Source organism: Lithobates pipiens, unplaced genomic scaffold (genome assembly GCF_037356315.1).
Source record: "Lithobates pipiens isolate NorthernLeopardFrog02 unplaced genomic scaffold, aLitPip1_a1.2 Scaffold_22, whole genome shotgun sequence".
In the NCBI taxonomy this organism is placed as follows: Eukaryota; Metazoa; Chordata; class Amphibia; order Anura; family Ranidae; genus Lithobates; species Lithobates pipiens.
This window is the reverse complement of record NW_027507784.1, coordinates 300,725,685-300,744,091: the sequence shown is the minus strand read 5'-3', so window position 1 is coordinate 300,744,091 and position 18,407 is coordinate 300,725,685. Positions and strand designations below refer to the sequence as shown.

The 18,407-nt window shown below is 50.4% G+C and overlaps 2 protein-coding genes across 2 annotated transcripts in view; one reads left to right on the top strand and one right to left on the bottom strand.

Annotated features, from left to right (window-relative positions):
* EARS2 (glutamyl-tRNA synthetase 2, mitochondrial) overlaps positions 1-1,738 on the bottom strand; it is a 33,257-nt gene extending 31,519 nt beyond the window's left edge. Inside the window, exon 1 of the mRNA XM_077449240.1 lies at positions 1,572-1,738. Coding sequence (XP_077305366.1) covers positions 1,572-1,677 — 106 coding nt within the window. The 5' untranslated portion in view covers positions 1,678-1,738. The remainder of the gene's footprint in view (positions 1-1,571) is intronic.
* Positions 1,739-1,892: 154 nt separating this feature from the next.
* The window catches only part of UBFD1 (ubiquitin family domain containing 1), a 38,106-nt gene continuing 21,591 nt past the window's right edge, over positions 1,893-18,407 (top strand). Inside the window, exons 1-3 of the mRNA XM_077449241.1 lie at positions 1,893-2,027; positions 10,299-10,544; positions 14,987-15,195. Of these exons, the coding sequence (XP_077305367.1) occupies positions 2,012-2,027; positions 10,299-10,544; positions 14,987-15,195 (471 nt within the window). The 5' untranslated portion in view covers positions 1,893-2,011. The remainder of the gene's footprint in view (positions 2,028-10,298; positions 10,545-14,986; positions 15,196-18,407) is intronic.

The following is an 18,407-nucleotide window of genomic DNA, read 5'->3' as shown; positions in this document are numbered from 1 at the left end:
TGTGCCACTTGCCAATCTGTGCCACCCATTGCCACCTGCCAGTGCCAGTTAGTGCCACCTGCCAATGCCATCTGCCAGTTAGTGCCACCTGCCAGTGCCAAGCAGTGCCCCCTGCCAGTGCCAAGCAGTGCCCCCTGCCAGTGCAATCCAGTACCACCTGCCAATGCCAGTTAGTGCCACCTGCCAATGCCAAGCAGTGCTACCTGCCAATGCCAAGAAGTGCCATCCAGTGCAAATCAGTGCCACATGCCAATGCCAGTTAGTGCCACCTGCCAGTTCATATTAGTGGCACCTCAGTGCTGCCTATTGGTGCCCATCAGCTCCAACCTCAATGCCGCCCCATCAGTGCCCATTAGTGCAGCCTATCAAAGCACATCAGTGAAGGAGAAAAAAAATTATTTGCTAAATCTTATAACAAAACAAAAGTTGATTTTTTTTAATTTTTAAATATTATCTTTTTCTCTTGGCATCAGGCATGAGCAATTCTTATTGTCCGATGCCCCAGACATGCAGTTCTGGGCGCTGGGCAGAGGATTTAAATAACTGGCTCCTAACTTTTTCAGCTGGCTCCTACATTCTAAGCAAATTTGTCAAGCCCTGCTCTAACTTTCACAAAGACCAAATAATATCCACTAATTTGGGTTATTTTTACCAAAGATATGTAGCCGTATAAATTGTGGCCAAAATTCATGAAGAAAAATTTTTAATTTGCAAAATTTCATCACAGAAACAAAGAAAAAAATTTTTTTTTTTCAAAATTTTCGGTCTTTTTTCATTTTTAGCACAAAAAATAAAAAAGCCAGAGGTGATCAAATACCACCAAAAGGAACCTCTATTTGTATGAAAAAAGGACAACAAAATTCATTTGAGTACAGTGTTACATGACTGAGTAATTGTCATTCAAAGTGTGAGAGACCCCCGAAAGGTGAAAATTGGTCCGGGCAGGAGGGGGGTTTAAGTGCCCAGTAGGCAAGTGGTTAAGAACAGTGTAAAAAAAAAAAAAAAACACACGCCCCGTCCCACCGAGCTCGCGTGCAGAAGTGAATGCATACGCGAGTAGCGCTCGCATATGACAGCGGTGTTGCAAACCACACATGTGAGGTATGGCCGCGATCGGTAGAGCGAGAGCAATAATTCTAGCCTTAGACCTCCTCTGTAACGCAAAAAATGCAACCTGTAGAATTTGTTAAGCGTCGCCTATGGAGATTTTTAAGGGTAAAGTTTGTCGCCATTCCACAAGTGGGCACAATTTTGAAGCGTGACATGTTGGCTATCAATTTATTCGGCGTAACATTATCTTTCACAATATCACAAAAAAATTGGGCTACTTTTACTATTGTCTCTTATTTTTTAATTCAAAAAAGTGCATTTTTTCCAAAAAAAGTGCGCTCACAAGACCGCTGCGCAAATACGGTGTGTCAGAAAGTGCGACAACCGCCATTTTCTTCTCTAGGGTGTTAGAAAAAATCATTTATAATGTTTGAGGGTTCTAAGTAATTTTATAGCAAAAAAAACTGTTTTTAACTTGTAAACACCACACCTCAAAAATGACTTGGTCCTTAAGGGGTTACCTGTAGGGCTTGGGGCAAAGCGGACCCGAACTTTGTTGTGCGTCCCCCCCGAACACCTTCTGACCCCCCGAGGCAGAGCCGAGCACACAGTCCGGAGAAGTCTCATCTCCTCACACAACGTCCTCGGCCAGCAGAGCCTCTACCACCTGAGTCTCAGCCTGTCACTTCTAATTTTTCGCCACAGAAAGTGTCTTAATTACAGGAGACATTTTGTCGAAGTCTTCCCCATAGCTTTCAATGGTTGGTCCACAACAAAATGTCCGCACCGGGCTACTCTCTGCAGTAGGCGCTCTAGCCGGCCTCTTTTGTCTCTATGGTGCTCAGACCTCCGAGAGGCTCTCTTCCGGTCCTGGACAAGGCTACAGTTGCCGGTTGGGTCCAAAGAGGCTGAGTCTGAGTTTCCCGGCAGCCCCCGCGCTGGAGACTTGTACACAATCATCATGGCGTCCCAGGACGGTGGGTACCGGGTCCCCCGAGGGCAGAGCGCATGTGTGACCCGCTTTGGGGTCACCGGGCGCATGCTGCTATAGGATGGAATGTTGTTGGCTTTGTGCTTACTAATGACAGCTGTCCTTTACCCGCTGACAGTGTCTGCCTGATCACCCTGTGTGTGCCAACCTCACCCTCCTGCCTGGCATGTGTCCTGTGTGAGGGCCCTCCTCTAACACCCCTTATCAGGACTTCACCCCCTGGGTGCCCCTTACATGACTGACCCCTCTGTGTGCCCCCTACGTGGGTGACCCCTCTGTGTGCCCCCTACGTGGGTGACCCCTCTGTGTGCCCCCTACGTGGGTGACCCCTCTGTGTGCCCCCTACGTGGGTGACCCCTCTGTGTGCCCCCTACATGGGTGACCCCTCTGTGTGCCCCCCTACGTGGGTGACCCCCCTGGGTGATTCCTCTGTGTGCCCCCTACATGGGTGACCCCTCTGTGTGCCCCCAACATGGGTGACCCCCTCTGTGTGCCCCCAACATGGGTGACCCCTCTGTGTGCCCCTTACATGGCTGACCCCTCTGTGTGCCCCCCTACATGGCTGACCCCTCTGTGTGCCCCCCTACATAGCTGACCCCTCTGTGTGCCCCCCTACGTGGCTGACCCCTCTGTGTGCCCCCCCTACATGGCTGACCCCTCTGTGTGCCCCCCCTACATGGGTGACCCCTCTGTGTGCCCCCCCTACATGGGTGACCCCTCTGTGTGCCCCCCCTACATGGGTGACCCCTCTGTGTGCCCCCCCTACATGGGTGACCCCTCTGTGTGCCCCCCCTACATGGGTGACCCCTCTGTGTGCCCCCCCTACATGGGTGACCCCTCTGTGTGCCCCCCTACATGGGTGACCCCTCTGTATGCTTCCCTACATGGGGGGTCCCTCTGCGCCATTTGCTTCCTCTGTGTGCCCTCCTGCATGGCTGACCCTTCTGTGTACCCCCTACATAGGTGAGCCCTCTGTGTGCCCCTTATACGGCTTACCCATCTGTATGCTTCCCTACATGGGGTGCCCCTCTGTGCCATTTGCTTTTGTTGTGTGTTTCCCTACATATATGACCCCTCTGTGTCATCTGCATCATGTGTGCCTCCCTACATAGGTGACCCCTCTGTGTGCCCCCCTACATAGGTGACCCCTCTGTGTGCCCCCCCTACATAGGTGACCCCTCTGTGTGCCCCCCCTACATAGGTGACCCCTCTGTGTGCCCCCCCTACATAGGTGACCCCTCTGTGTGCCCCCCCCACGTAGGTGACCCCTCTGTGTGCCCCCCCCACGTAGGTGACCCCTCTGTGTGCCCCCCCCACGTAGGTGACCCCTCTGTGTGCCCCCCCCACGTAGGTGACCCCTCTGTGTGCCCCCCCACGTAGGTGACCCCTTTGTGTCCCCCCCACGTAGGTGACCCCTTTGTGTCCCCCCCAAGTAGGTGACCCCTTTGTGTCCCCCCCACGTAGGTGACCCCTTTGTGTCCCCCCCACGTAGGTGACCCCTTTGTGTCCCCCCCCACGTAGGTGACCCCTCTGTGTGCCCCCCCTACATGGCTGACCCCTCTGTGTGCCCCCCTACATGGCTGACCCCTCTGTGTGCCCCCCCCTACATGGCTGACCCCTCTGTGTGCCCCCCCTACATGGCTGACCCCTCTGTGTGCCCCCCCCTACATGGCTGACCCCTCTGTGTGCCCCCCCCTACATGGGTGACCCCTCTGTGTGCCCCCCTACATGGGTGACCCCTCTGTGTGCCCCCCTACATGAGTGACCCCTCTGTGTGCCCCCCTACATGGGTGACCCCTCTGTATGCTTCCCTACATGGGGGGTCCCTCTGCGCCATTTGCTTCCTCTGTGTGCCCTCCTGCATGGCTGACCCTTCTGTGTACCCCCTACATAGGTGAGCCCTCTGTGTGCCCCTTATATGGCTTACCCATCTGTATGCTTCCCTACATGGGGTGCCCCTCTGTGCCATTTGCTTTTGTTGTGTGTTTCCCTACATATATGACCCCTCTGTGTCATCTGCATCCTGTGTGCCCCCCTACATAGGTGACCCCTCTGTGTGCCCCCCTACATAGGTGACCCCTCTGTGTGCCCCCCTACGTAGGTGACCCCTCTGTGTGCCCCCCTACGTAGGTGACCCCTCTGTGTGCCCCCCTACGTAGGTGACCCCTCTGTGTGCCCCCCTACGTAGGTGACCCCTCTGTGTGCCCCCCTACGTAGGTGACCCCTCTGTGTGCCCCCCTACGTAGGTGACCCCTCTGTGTGCCCCCCTACGTAGGTGACCCCTCTGTGTGCCCCCCTACGTAGGTGACCCCTCTGTGTGCCCCCCTACGTAGGTGACCCCTCTGTGTGCCCCCCTACGTAGGTGACCCCTCTGTGTGCCCCCCTACGTAGGTGACCCCTCTGTGTGCCCCCCCTACGTAGGTGACCCCTCTGTGTGCCCCCCTACGTAGGTGACCCCTCTGTGTGCCCCCCTACGTAGGTGACCCCTCTGTGTGCCCCCCTACGTAGGTGACCCCTCTGTGTGCCCCCCTACGTAGGTGACCCCTCTGTGTGCCCCCCCCCTACGTAGGTGACCCCTCTGTGTGCCCCCCCCCTACGTAGGTGACCCCTCTGTGTGCCCCCCCCCACGTAGGTGACCCCTCTGTGTGCCCCCCCCCCCCCCTACGTAGGTGACCCCTCTGTGTGCCCCCCCTACGTAGGTGACCCCTCTGTGTGCCCCCCCTACGTAGGTGACCCCTCTGTGTGCCCCCCCTACGTAGGTGACCCCTCTGTGTGCCCCCCCCACGTAGGTGACCCCTCTGTGTGCCCCCCCCACGTAGGTGACCCCTCTGTGTGCCCCCCCCACGTAGGTGACCCCTCTGTGTGCCCCCCCCACGTAGGTGACCCCTCTGTGTGCCCCCCCCACGTAGGTGACCCCTCTGTGTGCCCCCCCACGTAGGTGACCCCTCTGTGTGCCCCCCCACGTAGGTGACCCCTCTGTGTGCCCCCCCACGTAGGTGACCCCTCTGTGTGCCCCCCCACGTAGGTGACCCCTCTGTGTGCCCCCCCCACGTAGGTGACCCCTCTGTGTGCCCCCCCCACGTAGGTGACCCCTCTGTGGGCCCCCCCCCACGTAGGTGACCCCTCTGTGTGCCCCCCCCCCCCCCACGTAGGTGACCCCCTCTGTGTGCCCCCCCACGTAGGTGACCCCTCTGTGTGCCCCCCCCACGTAGGTGACCCCTCTGTGTGCCCCCCCCACGTAGGTGACCCCTCTGTGTGCCCCCCCCCCACGTAGGTGACCCCTCTGTGTGCCCCCCCCCACGTAGGTGACCCCTCTGTGTGCCCCCCCCCCACGTAGGTGACCCCTCTGTGTGCCCCCCCCCCACGTAGGTGACCCCTCTGTGTGCCCCCCCACGTAGGTGACCCCTCTGTGTGCCCCCCCCACGTAGGTGACCCCTCTGTGTGCCCCCCCCCACGTAGGTGACCCCTCTGTGTGCCCCCCCCCACGTAGGTGACCCCTCTGTGTGCCCCCCCCACGTAGGTGACCCCTCTGTGTGCCCCCCCCCACGTAGGTGACCCCTCTGTGTGCCCCCCCACGTAGGTGACCCCTCTGTGTGCCCCCCCACGTAGGTGACCCCTCTGTGTGCCCCCCCTACATGGCTGACCCCTCTGTGTGCCCCCCCTACATGGCTGACCCCTCTGTGTGCCCCCCCTACATGGCTGACCCCTCTGTGTGCCCCCCCTACATGGCTGACCCCTCTGTGTGCCCCCCCTACATGGCTGACCCCTCTGTGTGCCCCCCCTACATGGCTGACCCCTCTGTGTGCCCCCCCTACATGGCTGACCCCTCTGTGTGCCCCCCCCTACATGGCTGACCCCTCTGTGTGCCCCCCCCTACATGGCTGACCCCTCTGTGTGCCCCCCCCTACATGGCTGACCCCTCTGTGTGCCCCCCCCCTACATGGCTGACCCCTCTGTGTGCCCCCCCTACATGGCTGACCCCTCTGTGTGCCCCCCCTACATGGCTGACCCCTCTGTGTGCCCCCCTACATGGCTGACCCCTCTGTGTGCCCCCCTACATGGCTGACCCCTCTGTGTGCCCCCCCTACATGGCTGACCCCTCTGTGTGCCCCCCCTACATGGCTGACCCCTCTGTGTGCCCCCCCTACATGGCTGACCCCCTCTGTGTGCCCCCCCTACATGGCTGACCCCTCTGTGTGCCCCCCCTACATGGCTGACCCCTCTGTGTGCCCCCCCTACATGGCTGACCCCTCTGTGTGCCCCCCCTACATGGCTGACCCCTCTGTGTGCCCCCCCCTACATGGCTGACCCCTCTGTGTGCCCCCCCCTACATGGCTGACCCCTCTGTGTGCCCCCCCCCTACATGGCTGACCCCTCTGTGTGCCCCCCCCTACATGGCTGACCCCTCTGTGTGCCCCCCCTACATGGCTGACCCCTCTGTGTGCCCCCCCCCTACATGGCTGACCCCTCTGTGTGCCCCCCCCCTACATGGCTGACCCCTCTGTGTGCCCCCCCCCCTACATGGCTGACCCCTCTGTGTGCCCCCCCCCCCACATGGCTGACCCCTCTGTGTGCCCCCCCCCCCCACATGGCTGACCCCTCTGTGTGCCCCCCCTACATGGCTGACCCCTCTGTGTGCCCCCCCCTACATGGCTGACCCCTCTGTGTGCCCCCCTACATGGCTGACCCCTCTGTGTGCCCCCCCTACATGGCTGACCCCTCTGTGTGCCCCCCCTACATGGCTGACCCCTCTGTGTGCCCCCCCCTACATGGCTGATCCCTCTGTGTGCCCCCCCTACATGGCTGATCCCTCTGTGTGCCCCCCCTACATGGCTGACCCCTCTGTGTGCCCCCCCCCCTACATGGCTGACCCCTCTGTGTGCCCCCCCCCCTACATGGCTGACCCCTCTGTGTGCCCCCCCTACATGGCTGACCCCTCTGTGTGCCCCCCCCTACATGGCTGACCCCTCTGTGTGCCCCCCCCTACATGGCTGACCCCTCTGTGTGCCCCCCCCTACATGGCTGACCCCTCTGTGTGCCCCCCCTACATGGCTGACCCCTCTGTGTGCCCCCCCCTACATGGCTGATCCCTCTGTGTGCCCCCCCCTACATGGCTGATCCCTCTGTGTGCCCCCCCCTACATGGCTGATCCCTCTGTGTGCCCCCCCCTACATGGCTGATCCCTCTGTGTGCCCCCCCCCTACATGGCTGATCCCTCTGCGTGCCCCCCCCCCTACATGGCTGATCCCTCTGCGTGCCCCCCCCCCCCTACATGGCTGATCCCTCTGCGTGCCCCCCCCCCCCCACATGGCTGATCCCTCTGCGTGCCCCCCCCCCCCCCTACATGGCTGATCCCTCTTTGTGCCCCCCCCCCCTACATGGCTGATCCCTCTGTGTGCCCCCCCTACATGGCTGACCCCTCTGTGTGCCCCCCCCCTACATGGCTGACCCCTCTGTGTGCCCCCCCCTACATGGCTGACCCCTCTGTGTGCCCCCCCCCTACATGGCTGACCCCTCTGTGTGCCCCCCCCTACATGGCTGACCCCTCTGTGTGCCCCTTGCATGGCTTACCCCTATGTATGCTTCCCTACACCGGGGGGTCCCTCTGTGCCATTTGCTTCCTCTGTGTGCTCTCCTGCATGGCTGACCCCTCTGTGTACCCTCTACATAGGTGCCCCCTTTGTGTGCCCCTTGCATGGCTTACCCCTATGTATGCTTCCCTACATGGGGGGTCCCTCTGTGACATTTGCTTTTGTTGTGTGTTTCCCTACATAGATGACCCCTCTGTGTCATCTGCATCCTGTATGCTCCCCTTCATAGGGACCCCTCTGTGCCCTCCTACATGGGCGGGGGGGGGGGGGGGTTCTGTGACTTCACTGTATGCTCCCTTATATGAATGACTTATCTGTGCCATCTGCCTCCCTGTGTCTTATATGGGTGGCTCCTGTATGTGCCCTCCCACATAGGTGACCCCTTTGTCATCATCTGCTTCTTGTGTATCCTACATGGATAACCCCTCTGTGCCCTTTGCTCCTCTTTGTCCAACATTGGCGACCCCTCTGTGCCATTTGCTTTCTGTGTGCCCTCCTACATGGGTGACTCCTCTGTACAATCTGTGTCCTCTGGATTCTACATGCTGCCTGTGTTCCCTCCTAATTGAGCAATCTCTCCTGACATGCCAGCCAGTCTTCTGTGTATGTGCGCCAGGTCTGATCTTTCCTGATGTGCCAGTCTTCTGTCTGTGTGTCTACCATGTTCCTGGTTTGATCTCTCCTGATGGTGTGCTAGTCTTCTGTGTGTATACCATGTTCCTAGTCTGATCTCTCCTGATATTCCAGTCTTCTGTCTGTGTGTGCCATGTTGCTGGCCTGATCTCTCCTGATGTGCCAATCGTCTGTGTGTGCCAGGTCTGATCTCTCCTGATGTGCCAGTCTTCCACTGTTCTCTGTAGAGTCATGTGTGTCATGTGTCTGACATGGCTGCCCAATGAGTCATCACCCTGACAGCATTTACTTTCATTTTGGTGCAGTCTATTGGTGGCTCATAGATTTTTCTGTGTTTTAAGGTATTTATAGATCTCCCTGCTTGTCTGTATTGTTGTTTCTAACATCCTTGTAGAATGCCCGGTATTGTTGGTACTTCTGCCAGCTTTTTACAACTTTGTGGCACTCGTGTGACTTGTCTCCTTTTGGCTGTAATGACAATTCATACAATCTCCCCCGGTGTAAGTTGTTGTTGTTGTTGCTTTAACTCAGCAGAGAACATGGAGGGGGGGGCTTTATTCATGACAAGGTTTAGAAGAAATGGGAAATTCTTTCAAAGGGATTGTAGACAAATCCACAATTTTAATATAGTGGGGAGGGGTTTGAATTTCTGACTATTTTTATTTCCATCTGTGTCTTTCTCTTCTGTTGACACAACTGTTCTAATTTTTCTACTGGTGTCGCAGGGACAGGAAGTGAGGGTAAATCTCCCCAAATGGGTCACAGACAGACATTTTTACGCTTCCCAATTGTGTCCAAGACTAACAAAATATTTTGCCTATAGTTGGGCTTTAAGAAGTAATTGAAGGAAGCCTATGGCCATTGTGGCCACAAGACAGTGTGCAGTGCCTGCAGTCAGACTGAGTTTTCCTGCACAGCATCATATCAACCAAAAATAATCGTTCAGACTATAGATGTATGGATCTAACAATGAACCAGGATTCTGAGCTGTCATCCTGGTTGTTGCTGCACTACCTAGAGACCTGAAAGAAGCGTGGTCATCAACCCTGTCCTCAGGGCCCACTAACAGGCCAGGTTTTATGTATTACCTTGAGGAGATGCAGACTAGAATACTGCAATCACTGATCAGCAAATGATCTGTGATGTATTTCAGTTATCTTGCAAACCTGGCCTGTTAGTGGGCCCTGAGGACAAGGTTAATGACCACTGCAGTCTATATGACAGGAGCTGACACTTTTTAGACTTTAATGGCTGCCTTCTTGCTCCAGCCTAGTCATTCACTTGGAAGTGAAGTCAGTTTTTTTTTTTTTAGAGATCCATAGGGAGGCGAGGAGAGCAGGAAGGGGCTCACACGTTCCTTTAATGAAGCATTTTATCTTTGTACAAAATGTGTGTCTGCAGTCATTGGTTGCCTGTCCCCAGGATAGCCAATGGCTTTCTTTAATGTACTCCAGATTTCTGTTTATAATTTTCAGAAATCTCCTGCAGTATAAGGCTGGCCATACATTATGCAACTTTCATAGGTTGCCGTTTATCAGCACAGGGAGCATTCCCCACCTGCAGAATACAGTGATCGCTGCTGGCGGCTATAGCCGCCAGCAACGATCGAGTGAAAAAACCCTACAGACTGGTTTACTGAAGTCGATCAATAGATCAACTTGAGTTCTTGCCAGCCTGCACACATATGAATTGAAATTTGGCTTGTTCCTGCTAAACTGGCTGCATTTTGATCCATGTATGGCCGAACTAAGTTTCCAGATCAGTGGATTAATAGAGATTCCTTTGTCTTGTTTACCAAATTCAAGGCATGTCTCAGTTGAAATACCTATAGAGATAACATTATGGGAGGTCAAATTTTTGTCTTTTTTTTTTTTAATGAAGCCTGATGATGTGTTCCTAGCATGAGCTGTATGTTGGGATGAAAAGAAGAAGCCCCTGATTCTGCTGACACCATTTGTCATTCATTGTGGAATAATCTGCTTTGTACATTGCTGCCCTGATCAGCACTCTTGTATTTTATTTCCCCCCCACAGAAGTGGAAGAGCTGGGGATGGAGGCGGATGGACAGAAGTTACAGCTGAGCTGTGCGGAGGGTGGAGACGCAAGTTCTCAGGACGATGTCCCTGCACAGCCAGAGGCAGTCAGCAATGGAGAGGACTCTGAGTCAGAGAAAGAACATGTGGAGTTTAAGATCATCTGGAATAAGAACAAGTACGACGTGAGGCTCCCATTGGACAGCACCGGAGCAAGCCTTAAACAGAAGATTCATACACTCACAGGTGTGGCTTCTTTCATATGCTGTCATCAGGATTGCTACACTGGGATACATAGCTTTAGAAAGAAGTCTTATTAAACTGTATTAGTTATCAATTTTGATGGCAGTATGGCAGGCCACAGGCTTTTTTAATGCCATGCAGGACAGTGATTTTTAATAGTGAAGCATCAAAAATGTTGAAGCCACAATAATAGTGGGAGACTACATAGTTCTGTCTTGATAGTCTTTCTTTAAAGTGACCCCTGGGCTGTAAAAGAAGAGTATGTATGGTTAAAGCGGAGATTCACCCAAAAATGGAACTTATGCTTTTTAGAATCCCCCCCCCCCCCTCCAGTGTCACATTTGGCACCTTTCAGGGGGGAGGGGAGAGCAGATACCTGTATAATCCACTTCGGGGTATAGATCTATGCCATATCCGGTGCCTCCTCCGCCCCCCCCCCCCCCACTGTCTTCTGCGAGACACACAGGTCCCAGAAGACAGCAGAGACCTGTGGGACCATGGGGTTCCCAGCAATGAGGGAGGTTTACTAGTGCGGTCTGAATCTGATGCAGCTGTGCATGGTAGCCAATCAGCTTCTAACTTCTGTCACAGGATCCGACTAGCATGGAGGGAGGGGGGAGAGAGCACAGAGGAGGACAGGAGGGCTGCGGATGACGGACGCACGTAAACTGACCACAGTGTCGGGGCTCAGCAGCCGTGATACACCGTAGTCAGTTTACAAAGGGGAGGGTAGAAACTGGCAGGATCAGACAGGTCTTTTAAATGTTACAGGGGGCCACATTACACAGCACAAGCACTGTGCTGTATAACATGCTTTAACCTTTTGCCGCCCGCAATATAGCAATATGACGGCAGCAAAGTGGTTTAGTTATCCTGATCGGACGTCATATGACGTGAACAGGATAACAAGCCAGCACGCATCTCAGCAATCGGAGGTGCTGTTTGTCAGTCTGACACACTGCAACTCCAATCGTGGTATGGAGCCTCTGACAGAGGCTTCTTACCACGTGATCAGCTGTGACCAATCACAGCTGATCATCGCTTTAACCAGGAAGTGCCGGTAAACTGCTTTCCTCGGTTTGCGCTGATAGGGAAAGCCGATCGGGGGGTCTATGCTAATGATCAACATATTGATTATCAGTGCAGCCCCCCATCAGCTGCCAATAAGTGCCCATCACCTGCCAGCCTGTGTGCCATAATAAACGCCTGCCAGTGCCCATAAAATTGGCAATTGGTGCCCACAACAGTGCCAATCAGTGCCCCATCAGTAATGCCTGTCAGTGCCCCTCAGATGCCACTCAGTCATGCTTGTCAGTAGCTCCTCATCAGTGCTGCCCATCCAGTGCCTCCTATCTGTGCCCATCAGTGCCGCCTATCATTGCTCATCAGTTTTGTTTTGTTTTTCTAAATTGTCATTATTTTTTTGTTTATAGTGCAAAAAATAAAAAGAAAGCTCTATTTGTGGGAAGAAAATGCTAAAAATGTAGTTTGGGTACAGTGTTGCATGACCGCGCAATTGTCATTCAAAGTGTGACAGTGCTAAAAGCTGAAATTGTCCTGGGCAGGAAGGGGGGAAAGTACACGGTATTGAAGTGGTTAAAGGAGCAGGATCCTTTTCTATTTTTTTGGGGTCAATAAACGCTTTAAAGATGATTGGTTTCTATATAGAGCTGCACTGGATTTTGCACTCTCCAGTTTAAAAAACAAAAAAAGGCAATATCTACTATGCAATTTGATATATCAGAGATGTAATATCCTCTCCTGCCCCAGGCTGCAACAGTAATAACCATTATCTGGGGTATAACCACTTGTAAAAACCCATATGGAACGTGGGACACTAGGGGGTTGGTTTACAAAAATTGGAGAGTGCAAATCTGTTGCAGCTCTGCACAGAAACCAATCGGCTTCCATTTTTATTTCGATTTTATTTTTTTGTCAAAGTTCAAAGGGTAAGTTTATCTTTACAGAAAATCTGTAATGTGAACTTACACTGGAATCCATCCCCATCCATGTGAAGGTGCTGACCAAGTAGAATGGCTGCCATATCTGTAAACGCTGAGAGGTACGGATAGGAGAATAAGCTGCAGGAATTTAAAAATCACGGTTCTCTGGTACGGGGTGGGGGCAGCGGCAGTGTAAGTTCATCTTACAGATTTTCTGTAAAGGTGAACATACACCTTAATTGAACAAGATGAAGTTAAAAGCTGATTGGCTACCATTCAGAGCTGCACCAGATTTTGCACGCTCCAGTTTAACCACTTGCCAACCTCCTCACGCCGATATACTTCGGCAGAAGGGCTTGTACAGGCAGAATCGCGTATCCGTACGTTGCCCTTTTAAGAGGCAGGCTCGCGCCCGCGGCAAGCTCCTTGAGTCGTGTCCCGCGGACTCGATCGCCGCGGGGATACCCGCGATCGTCTCATGGGATTGAAGAACGGGGAGATGCTAATGTAAACAAGCATCTCCCATTTCTGTCTAGTGACAGTGTCACTGATCTCTGCTCCCTGTGATTGTAGCAGAGATGAGTGACATGTCACACACAGCCACACCCCTCACCGTTAGAAACATGCCCCTAGGACGCTTAACCCCTTCACTGCCAGTGGCATTTACACAGGAATCAGTGCATGTGTATAGCACTGATTGCTGTATAAATGACAGTAATGTGTCAAAAATGTCCAATATGTCCGCCATAATGTCGCAGTCACATTAAAAATCGCTGATCGCCGCCATTTAAAAAAATAAATAAATTATTAATAAAAATGCCATAAAACTATACCCTATTTGTAAACACTATAACCTTTGGGAAAACCAATCAATAATCGCTTATTGCCATTTTTTTGAAGAATACTTATTGGCCTAAACTGAGGAAAAAAAATTTTTTTTTATATATTTTTGAGAGATATTTATTATAGCAAAAAGTAAAAAATAATGCCTTTTTTTTTTTCAAAATTGTCGCTCTATTTTTGTTTATAGCGCAAAAAATAAAAACCGCATGGGATGATCAAATACCACCAAAAGAAAGCTCTATTTGTGCGAAAAAAAGGATTTAAATTCTGTTTGGGAGCCACGCAGTGCTGAATCGCAAAAAGTGCTTTGGTCAGGATGGGGGTAAATTCTTCCGGGGCTCAAATGGTTAAGGGCCAGTTCACACTGACTTGCACTAAAATGTATGGAAATGCATGTACATTTGCATTCATTTTAGTTGCGTTTTAACACGTGCTGACGTCTGTTGACATACATTTTGACATGCATGCACAGCCTTATGGTGTGAATAGGACACATTGGAAATGATTGTTTTCAGATGTCCTTCCATTGATCTGCATTTTAGATCTGATGTGGAACTGGAAATGGTGTGAATTGGCCCTTAGTAAATCAACCCCTAGGAGTTTCCAATTTTTTGAATGGCTTGGGGGCTTTCTGTGGTAGAGATTATGTTGAATACGTGGATAAGTTTGCTCATATCTGATTGGTAATAGCAGGAACATGGAATTGTAGATAAAGTAGATCTATACCAAGCCACTAAAATCTCATATAAGCTTTTAACTATTTAATGTAATTTTACTTTCAAACTTTTTACATCTACAAATTTCATTAAAATAATATTTGGTAATCATGCCATGAAGGTACTTTCTGTTACGGAGTGACAGCTGCCTTTCTATTCTCGTGTCACATGTACGCCTAGTGGAGAACATAAAGCTGGCCATACACCTATAGATTATCTGCAGATTTTCTATGGTTAGATGGAAAAAGTGGGAGATTCCTCCATCCACACAGTTTAGCGAACATGCAAAGATCTGTTGCACTTTTTCCATCTAACCATAGAAAATCTGCAGATAATCTATAGGTGTATGGCCAGCTTTAGCCTTCATGGCATCACACATTGTGCAGGCATTGTTTACGTTTCTTGCTATCAGGAAGCCAGTCCACATCAATGATGTGCAGCTGATGCTGGAGCGTATGCATGTAGACAGGAAGTGGCTGCAGGAGAACAACATCACTGAAATGCAAAAAAACAGGTGAAAAGTGATTTTTGTGAAAACGAAATGTTGATTATTTATAACACTAAGGGGGTTATTTACGAAAGGCAAATTCACTTTGCACTGAAAGTGCACTTGGAAGTGTAGATCTGAGGGGAAGATCTGAAATGAGTGGAAGCTCTGCTGATTTTATCATCCAATCATGTGCAAGCTAAAATGCTGTTTTTTGTTTTCCTTGCATGTCCCTCTCGGATCTACAGCGACTTTACTTCCAAGTGCACTTGCAGTGCAAAGTGAATTTTCCTTTAGCAAACTAAAGGAGTGTAGTTCGAATTTAAACTAGCTCTATGAGTTTGTCATATACCAGAGCATGAAAATGAGCAACCATATGTTTGTTTTAAAAAAAAATCAGCTGACACCAGTTCGCTGAAAATTTCTCTTCAGATATTTCTGATTTGTCATTTGCAGGTCTTCCACCAGCTATGCAGAAAGTCATGTTTAAGGGGTTACTTCCCGAGGACAAAACACTAAGGGAAATCAAAGTCACCAATGGGGCAAAAGTAATGGTAGTAGGATCCACCATCAATGACGTCTTGGCTGTTACCACCCCCAAAGAAACCATCCAACAAGAGGTGAAAGAAGAAGAGAGCAAGAAGGAGCCACTGTGCAGACAGAAGGTAGGTGTAGGCCAACCTACTCATTATGTCCATTAAAAGTGCGCTTACAAATTCACCTAAAGTGTTAACTAAACCCACAACAGTAAAATCAGTCTGTATTTGCAGTAAAGCATGCTTGTTATACTCACTGTGGAACTTAAGGGGTTAATCCTCTGCATTGTGTAAAAAGGCGGTTTGATCCTGTCTTCTCTGATCCTCCCATTCTTCCACTGTTCTCTGATAATTTCCTGATAACACAGAGCCTATGGAGTCCATGCTCAGTTTGGTGTGTATTGCTTGCGGTTTTTTTTTTTTTTTCTTGTGAGAGTGCATGTGATCAGCCCCGGGGCAAATCAGTACTGTCCAGACAGGGCCAGAGGTCTTGCAGTCTCATAGGACAGTCAGAAAACTCCTCCTACAAGCTCTAACCAGTGCTTGACTGGACACTGTTAGAAGTCACATTACTGCTCTAACTGCTGATGGGAAAAGGTATTTAGCAGTTTATATTTACTAAAGCGATTGCATTTCCATGTTCTGTGTACTGTAGGAGACCAGATATAGTGAATGGTCCTGGGTTTAGTAACACTTTAAGGGAAAACTTTTTTTAGTTTGGGATATAGTGGATGGGGATTAGACTTCCCCAATGGGACACAGATGACAAAAAAAATCCAAAATAGGTTACAGCCCTCCCTCGCTCTATCCAAAATGAAAAATAAAGTTTTGCCTTTAGTTCTACTTTAAAGTGTATGTCCAGTCAAAACTTGTTTAGTTTTGGATAGAGTGTTAACCCTTTGAGGACCAAGGGACGTATTTGTGCCATGTTTTTAATTGCCTGTATCATCTGATTAAAGCAGGAGTCCGCTGGCAGTTCCGCTGTTTTTTTTTTTTTTTTTTTTAAAAGCCAGCAGCTACAAATACTGCAGCTGCTGACTTTTAAAATAAGGACACTTACCCGCCCAGCGCGCCCGCGATGTCGTCACCCAAAGCCGATCTCTCGATCGTCTCTCGGGTGCTGCCGCCGCCATCTTGACTATGGGAATCAGGAAGTGGAGCCTTTCGGCTTCATTTCCCGGTTCCCTACTGCGCATGTGCGAGTCGCGCTGCGCAATAAGGATGGTCCCGCTGCCTCTGGGATCCGTGTGTTTCCCAGCAGGCAGCGGGGGACTTTCGGAAAGGGGTGTAATCTACGCCCCTTTCCGCAGATAGCTATGCCGGAAGTGGGTGCAGATACCTGTACTGTACAGGTACCTGCACCCCCCTCCCCCCTGAAAGGTGCCAATTATGGCGCCGGAGGGGGGGAGGGTTCCAATGAGCGGAAGGTCCACTTTAGGGTGGACCTCCGCTTTAAGAACGCTAAAATACTTTTTTTTTTTTGGTTTGAGTCAAAATATTAGTTCTTATCAACAAATGGTTGTCATAATTCCTCCACCAAAAATGACAGAAGTGTGGAAATGGTTTTATTTATTGTTCAAATACGTTCTTAAAGGGAAAAAATATATAATTATTTTTATATTGATGATGGTAATCTTATGGTCCTCAAAGGGTTAAAGATCAGAACTCCTATTGGGTTTTACTACTGTCTGGGAGAGATTCCCTCTCACTTCTTGTTTCTATGACAGTAGCTCTAGCCTTTCCCTACTCTGCTAAAGAAAAAAATAAAGAATTTTTATTTTTATCAGTATTGCCATTCAAAATATACTCCCATTCCTTACGAACATTCCATACGCCTTCTATGCACCCCTCCTGATGTCTATAAGATATCAAGAATGGAACTTGGTGCCAGGACAGAAAAAAACATATGCAAGAGTTACAACATCAGCGACTGCTCAGTGACCAAAAGGAGAAGCCACTGGGCTGGAAAAAGACCAGGAGCAACAATTGTGTACAAATATCGTCATGCTCTAATAGGCTTACAGGATAACTCCAGGCTGGCAGCTAAATGAACTGTTGAAATACATAAGTATGTCAGCTGTTGTACATTTCAAAAGACATGTAATTCTGTTCAGCTTCTCTTGTGATTCTGATACATCTTGGACAATGAATCATACTCAATGCATTTTTTTTATTTGTTTTATTTGACAGATGTTACCAATTAGGTAGGTGACACCGTGAGCAGGAAGTCTGATAAAGAAAAAGTGGTGTCACCTGCCTGGCTATGCAGTTTGTGTGAGTCACAAGACTGGCTGAGCAGTGTTGCAAACATTTTGGCAAATCAGGTCATGTGCAATATATATTTTAATTGTTTTATTATAAAATTTGCCTGGCACTTTTAACATAAATATGTATATATTAAAGGCTTTACAAAGAATATATATTTCCTTTTACTGGCTTACTTTGCCCAGTGTACCTAACTGGAAGAGCCCAGGGCTGAGTGCCTCTAGATCACTATTTCCTATGTAATACAAGTGTCTATAAGTTATTTGCAGCAGTACACGCTGTGTGTGTGTGTGTGTGTCTATGTTATATATATATATACAGTGGTGTGAAAAAGTGTTTGCCCCCTTCCTCATTTCCTGTTCCTTTGCATGTTTGTCACACTTAAGTGTTTCGGAACATCAAACCAATTTAAACAATAGTCAAGGACAACACAAGTAAACACAAAATGCAATTTGTAAATGAAGGTGTTTATTATTAAAGGTGAAAAAAAATCCAAACCATCATGGCCCTGTGTGAAAAAGTGATTGCCCCCCTTGTTAAAACCTACTATAACTGTGGTTGTCCACACCTGAGTTCAATTTCTCTAGCCACACCCAGGCCTGATTATTGCCACACCTGTTCACAATCAAGGCATCACTTAAATAGGAGCTGCTTGACACAGTAAGTGCCCGTTCACACAGGGGCGACGCGACTTGCAGCGCGACTCACAGACGCGACCTGCACACGACTTCAGCGGCGACTTGCAAAATGACTTCTGTATAGAAGTCAATGCAAGTCGCCTGAAGTCGCCCCGAAAATACTACAGGAACCTTTTTCTAAGTCGGAGCGACTTGAGTCGCTCCTATTAGAACGGTTCCATAGTACAGAACGGAGCGCGACTTGTCAGGCGGCTAAGTCGCCTGACAAGTCGCGGTAGTGTGAACGGGCACTAAGGTCCACCAGAAGATCCTTAAAAGCTACACATCATGCCGAGACCCAAAGAAATTCAGGAACAATTGAGAAAGAAAGTAATTGAGATCTATCAGTCTGGAAAGGGTTATAAAGCCATTTCCAAAGCTTTGGGAATCCAGCGAACC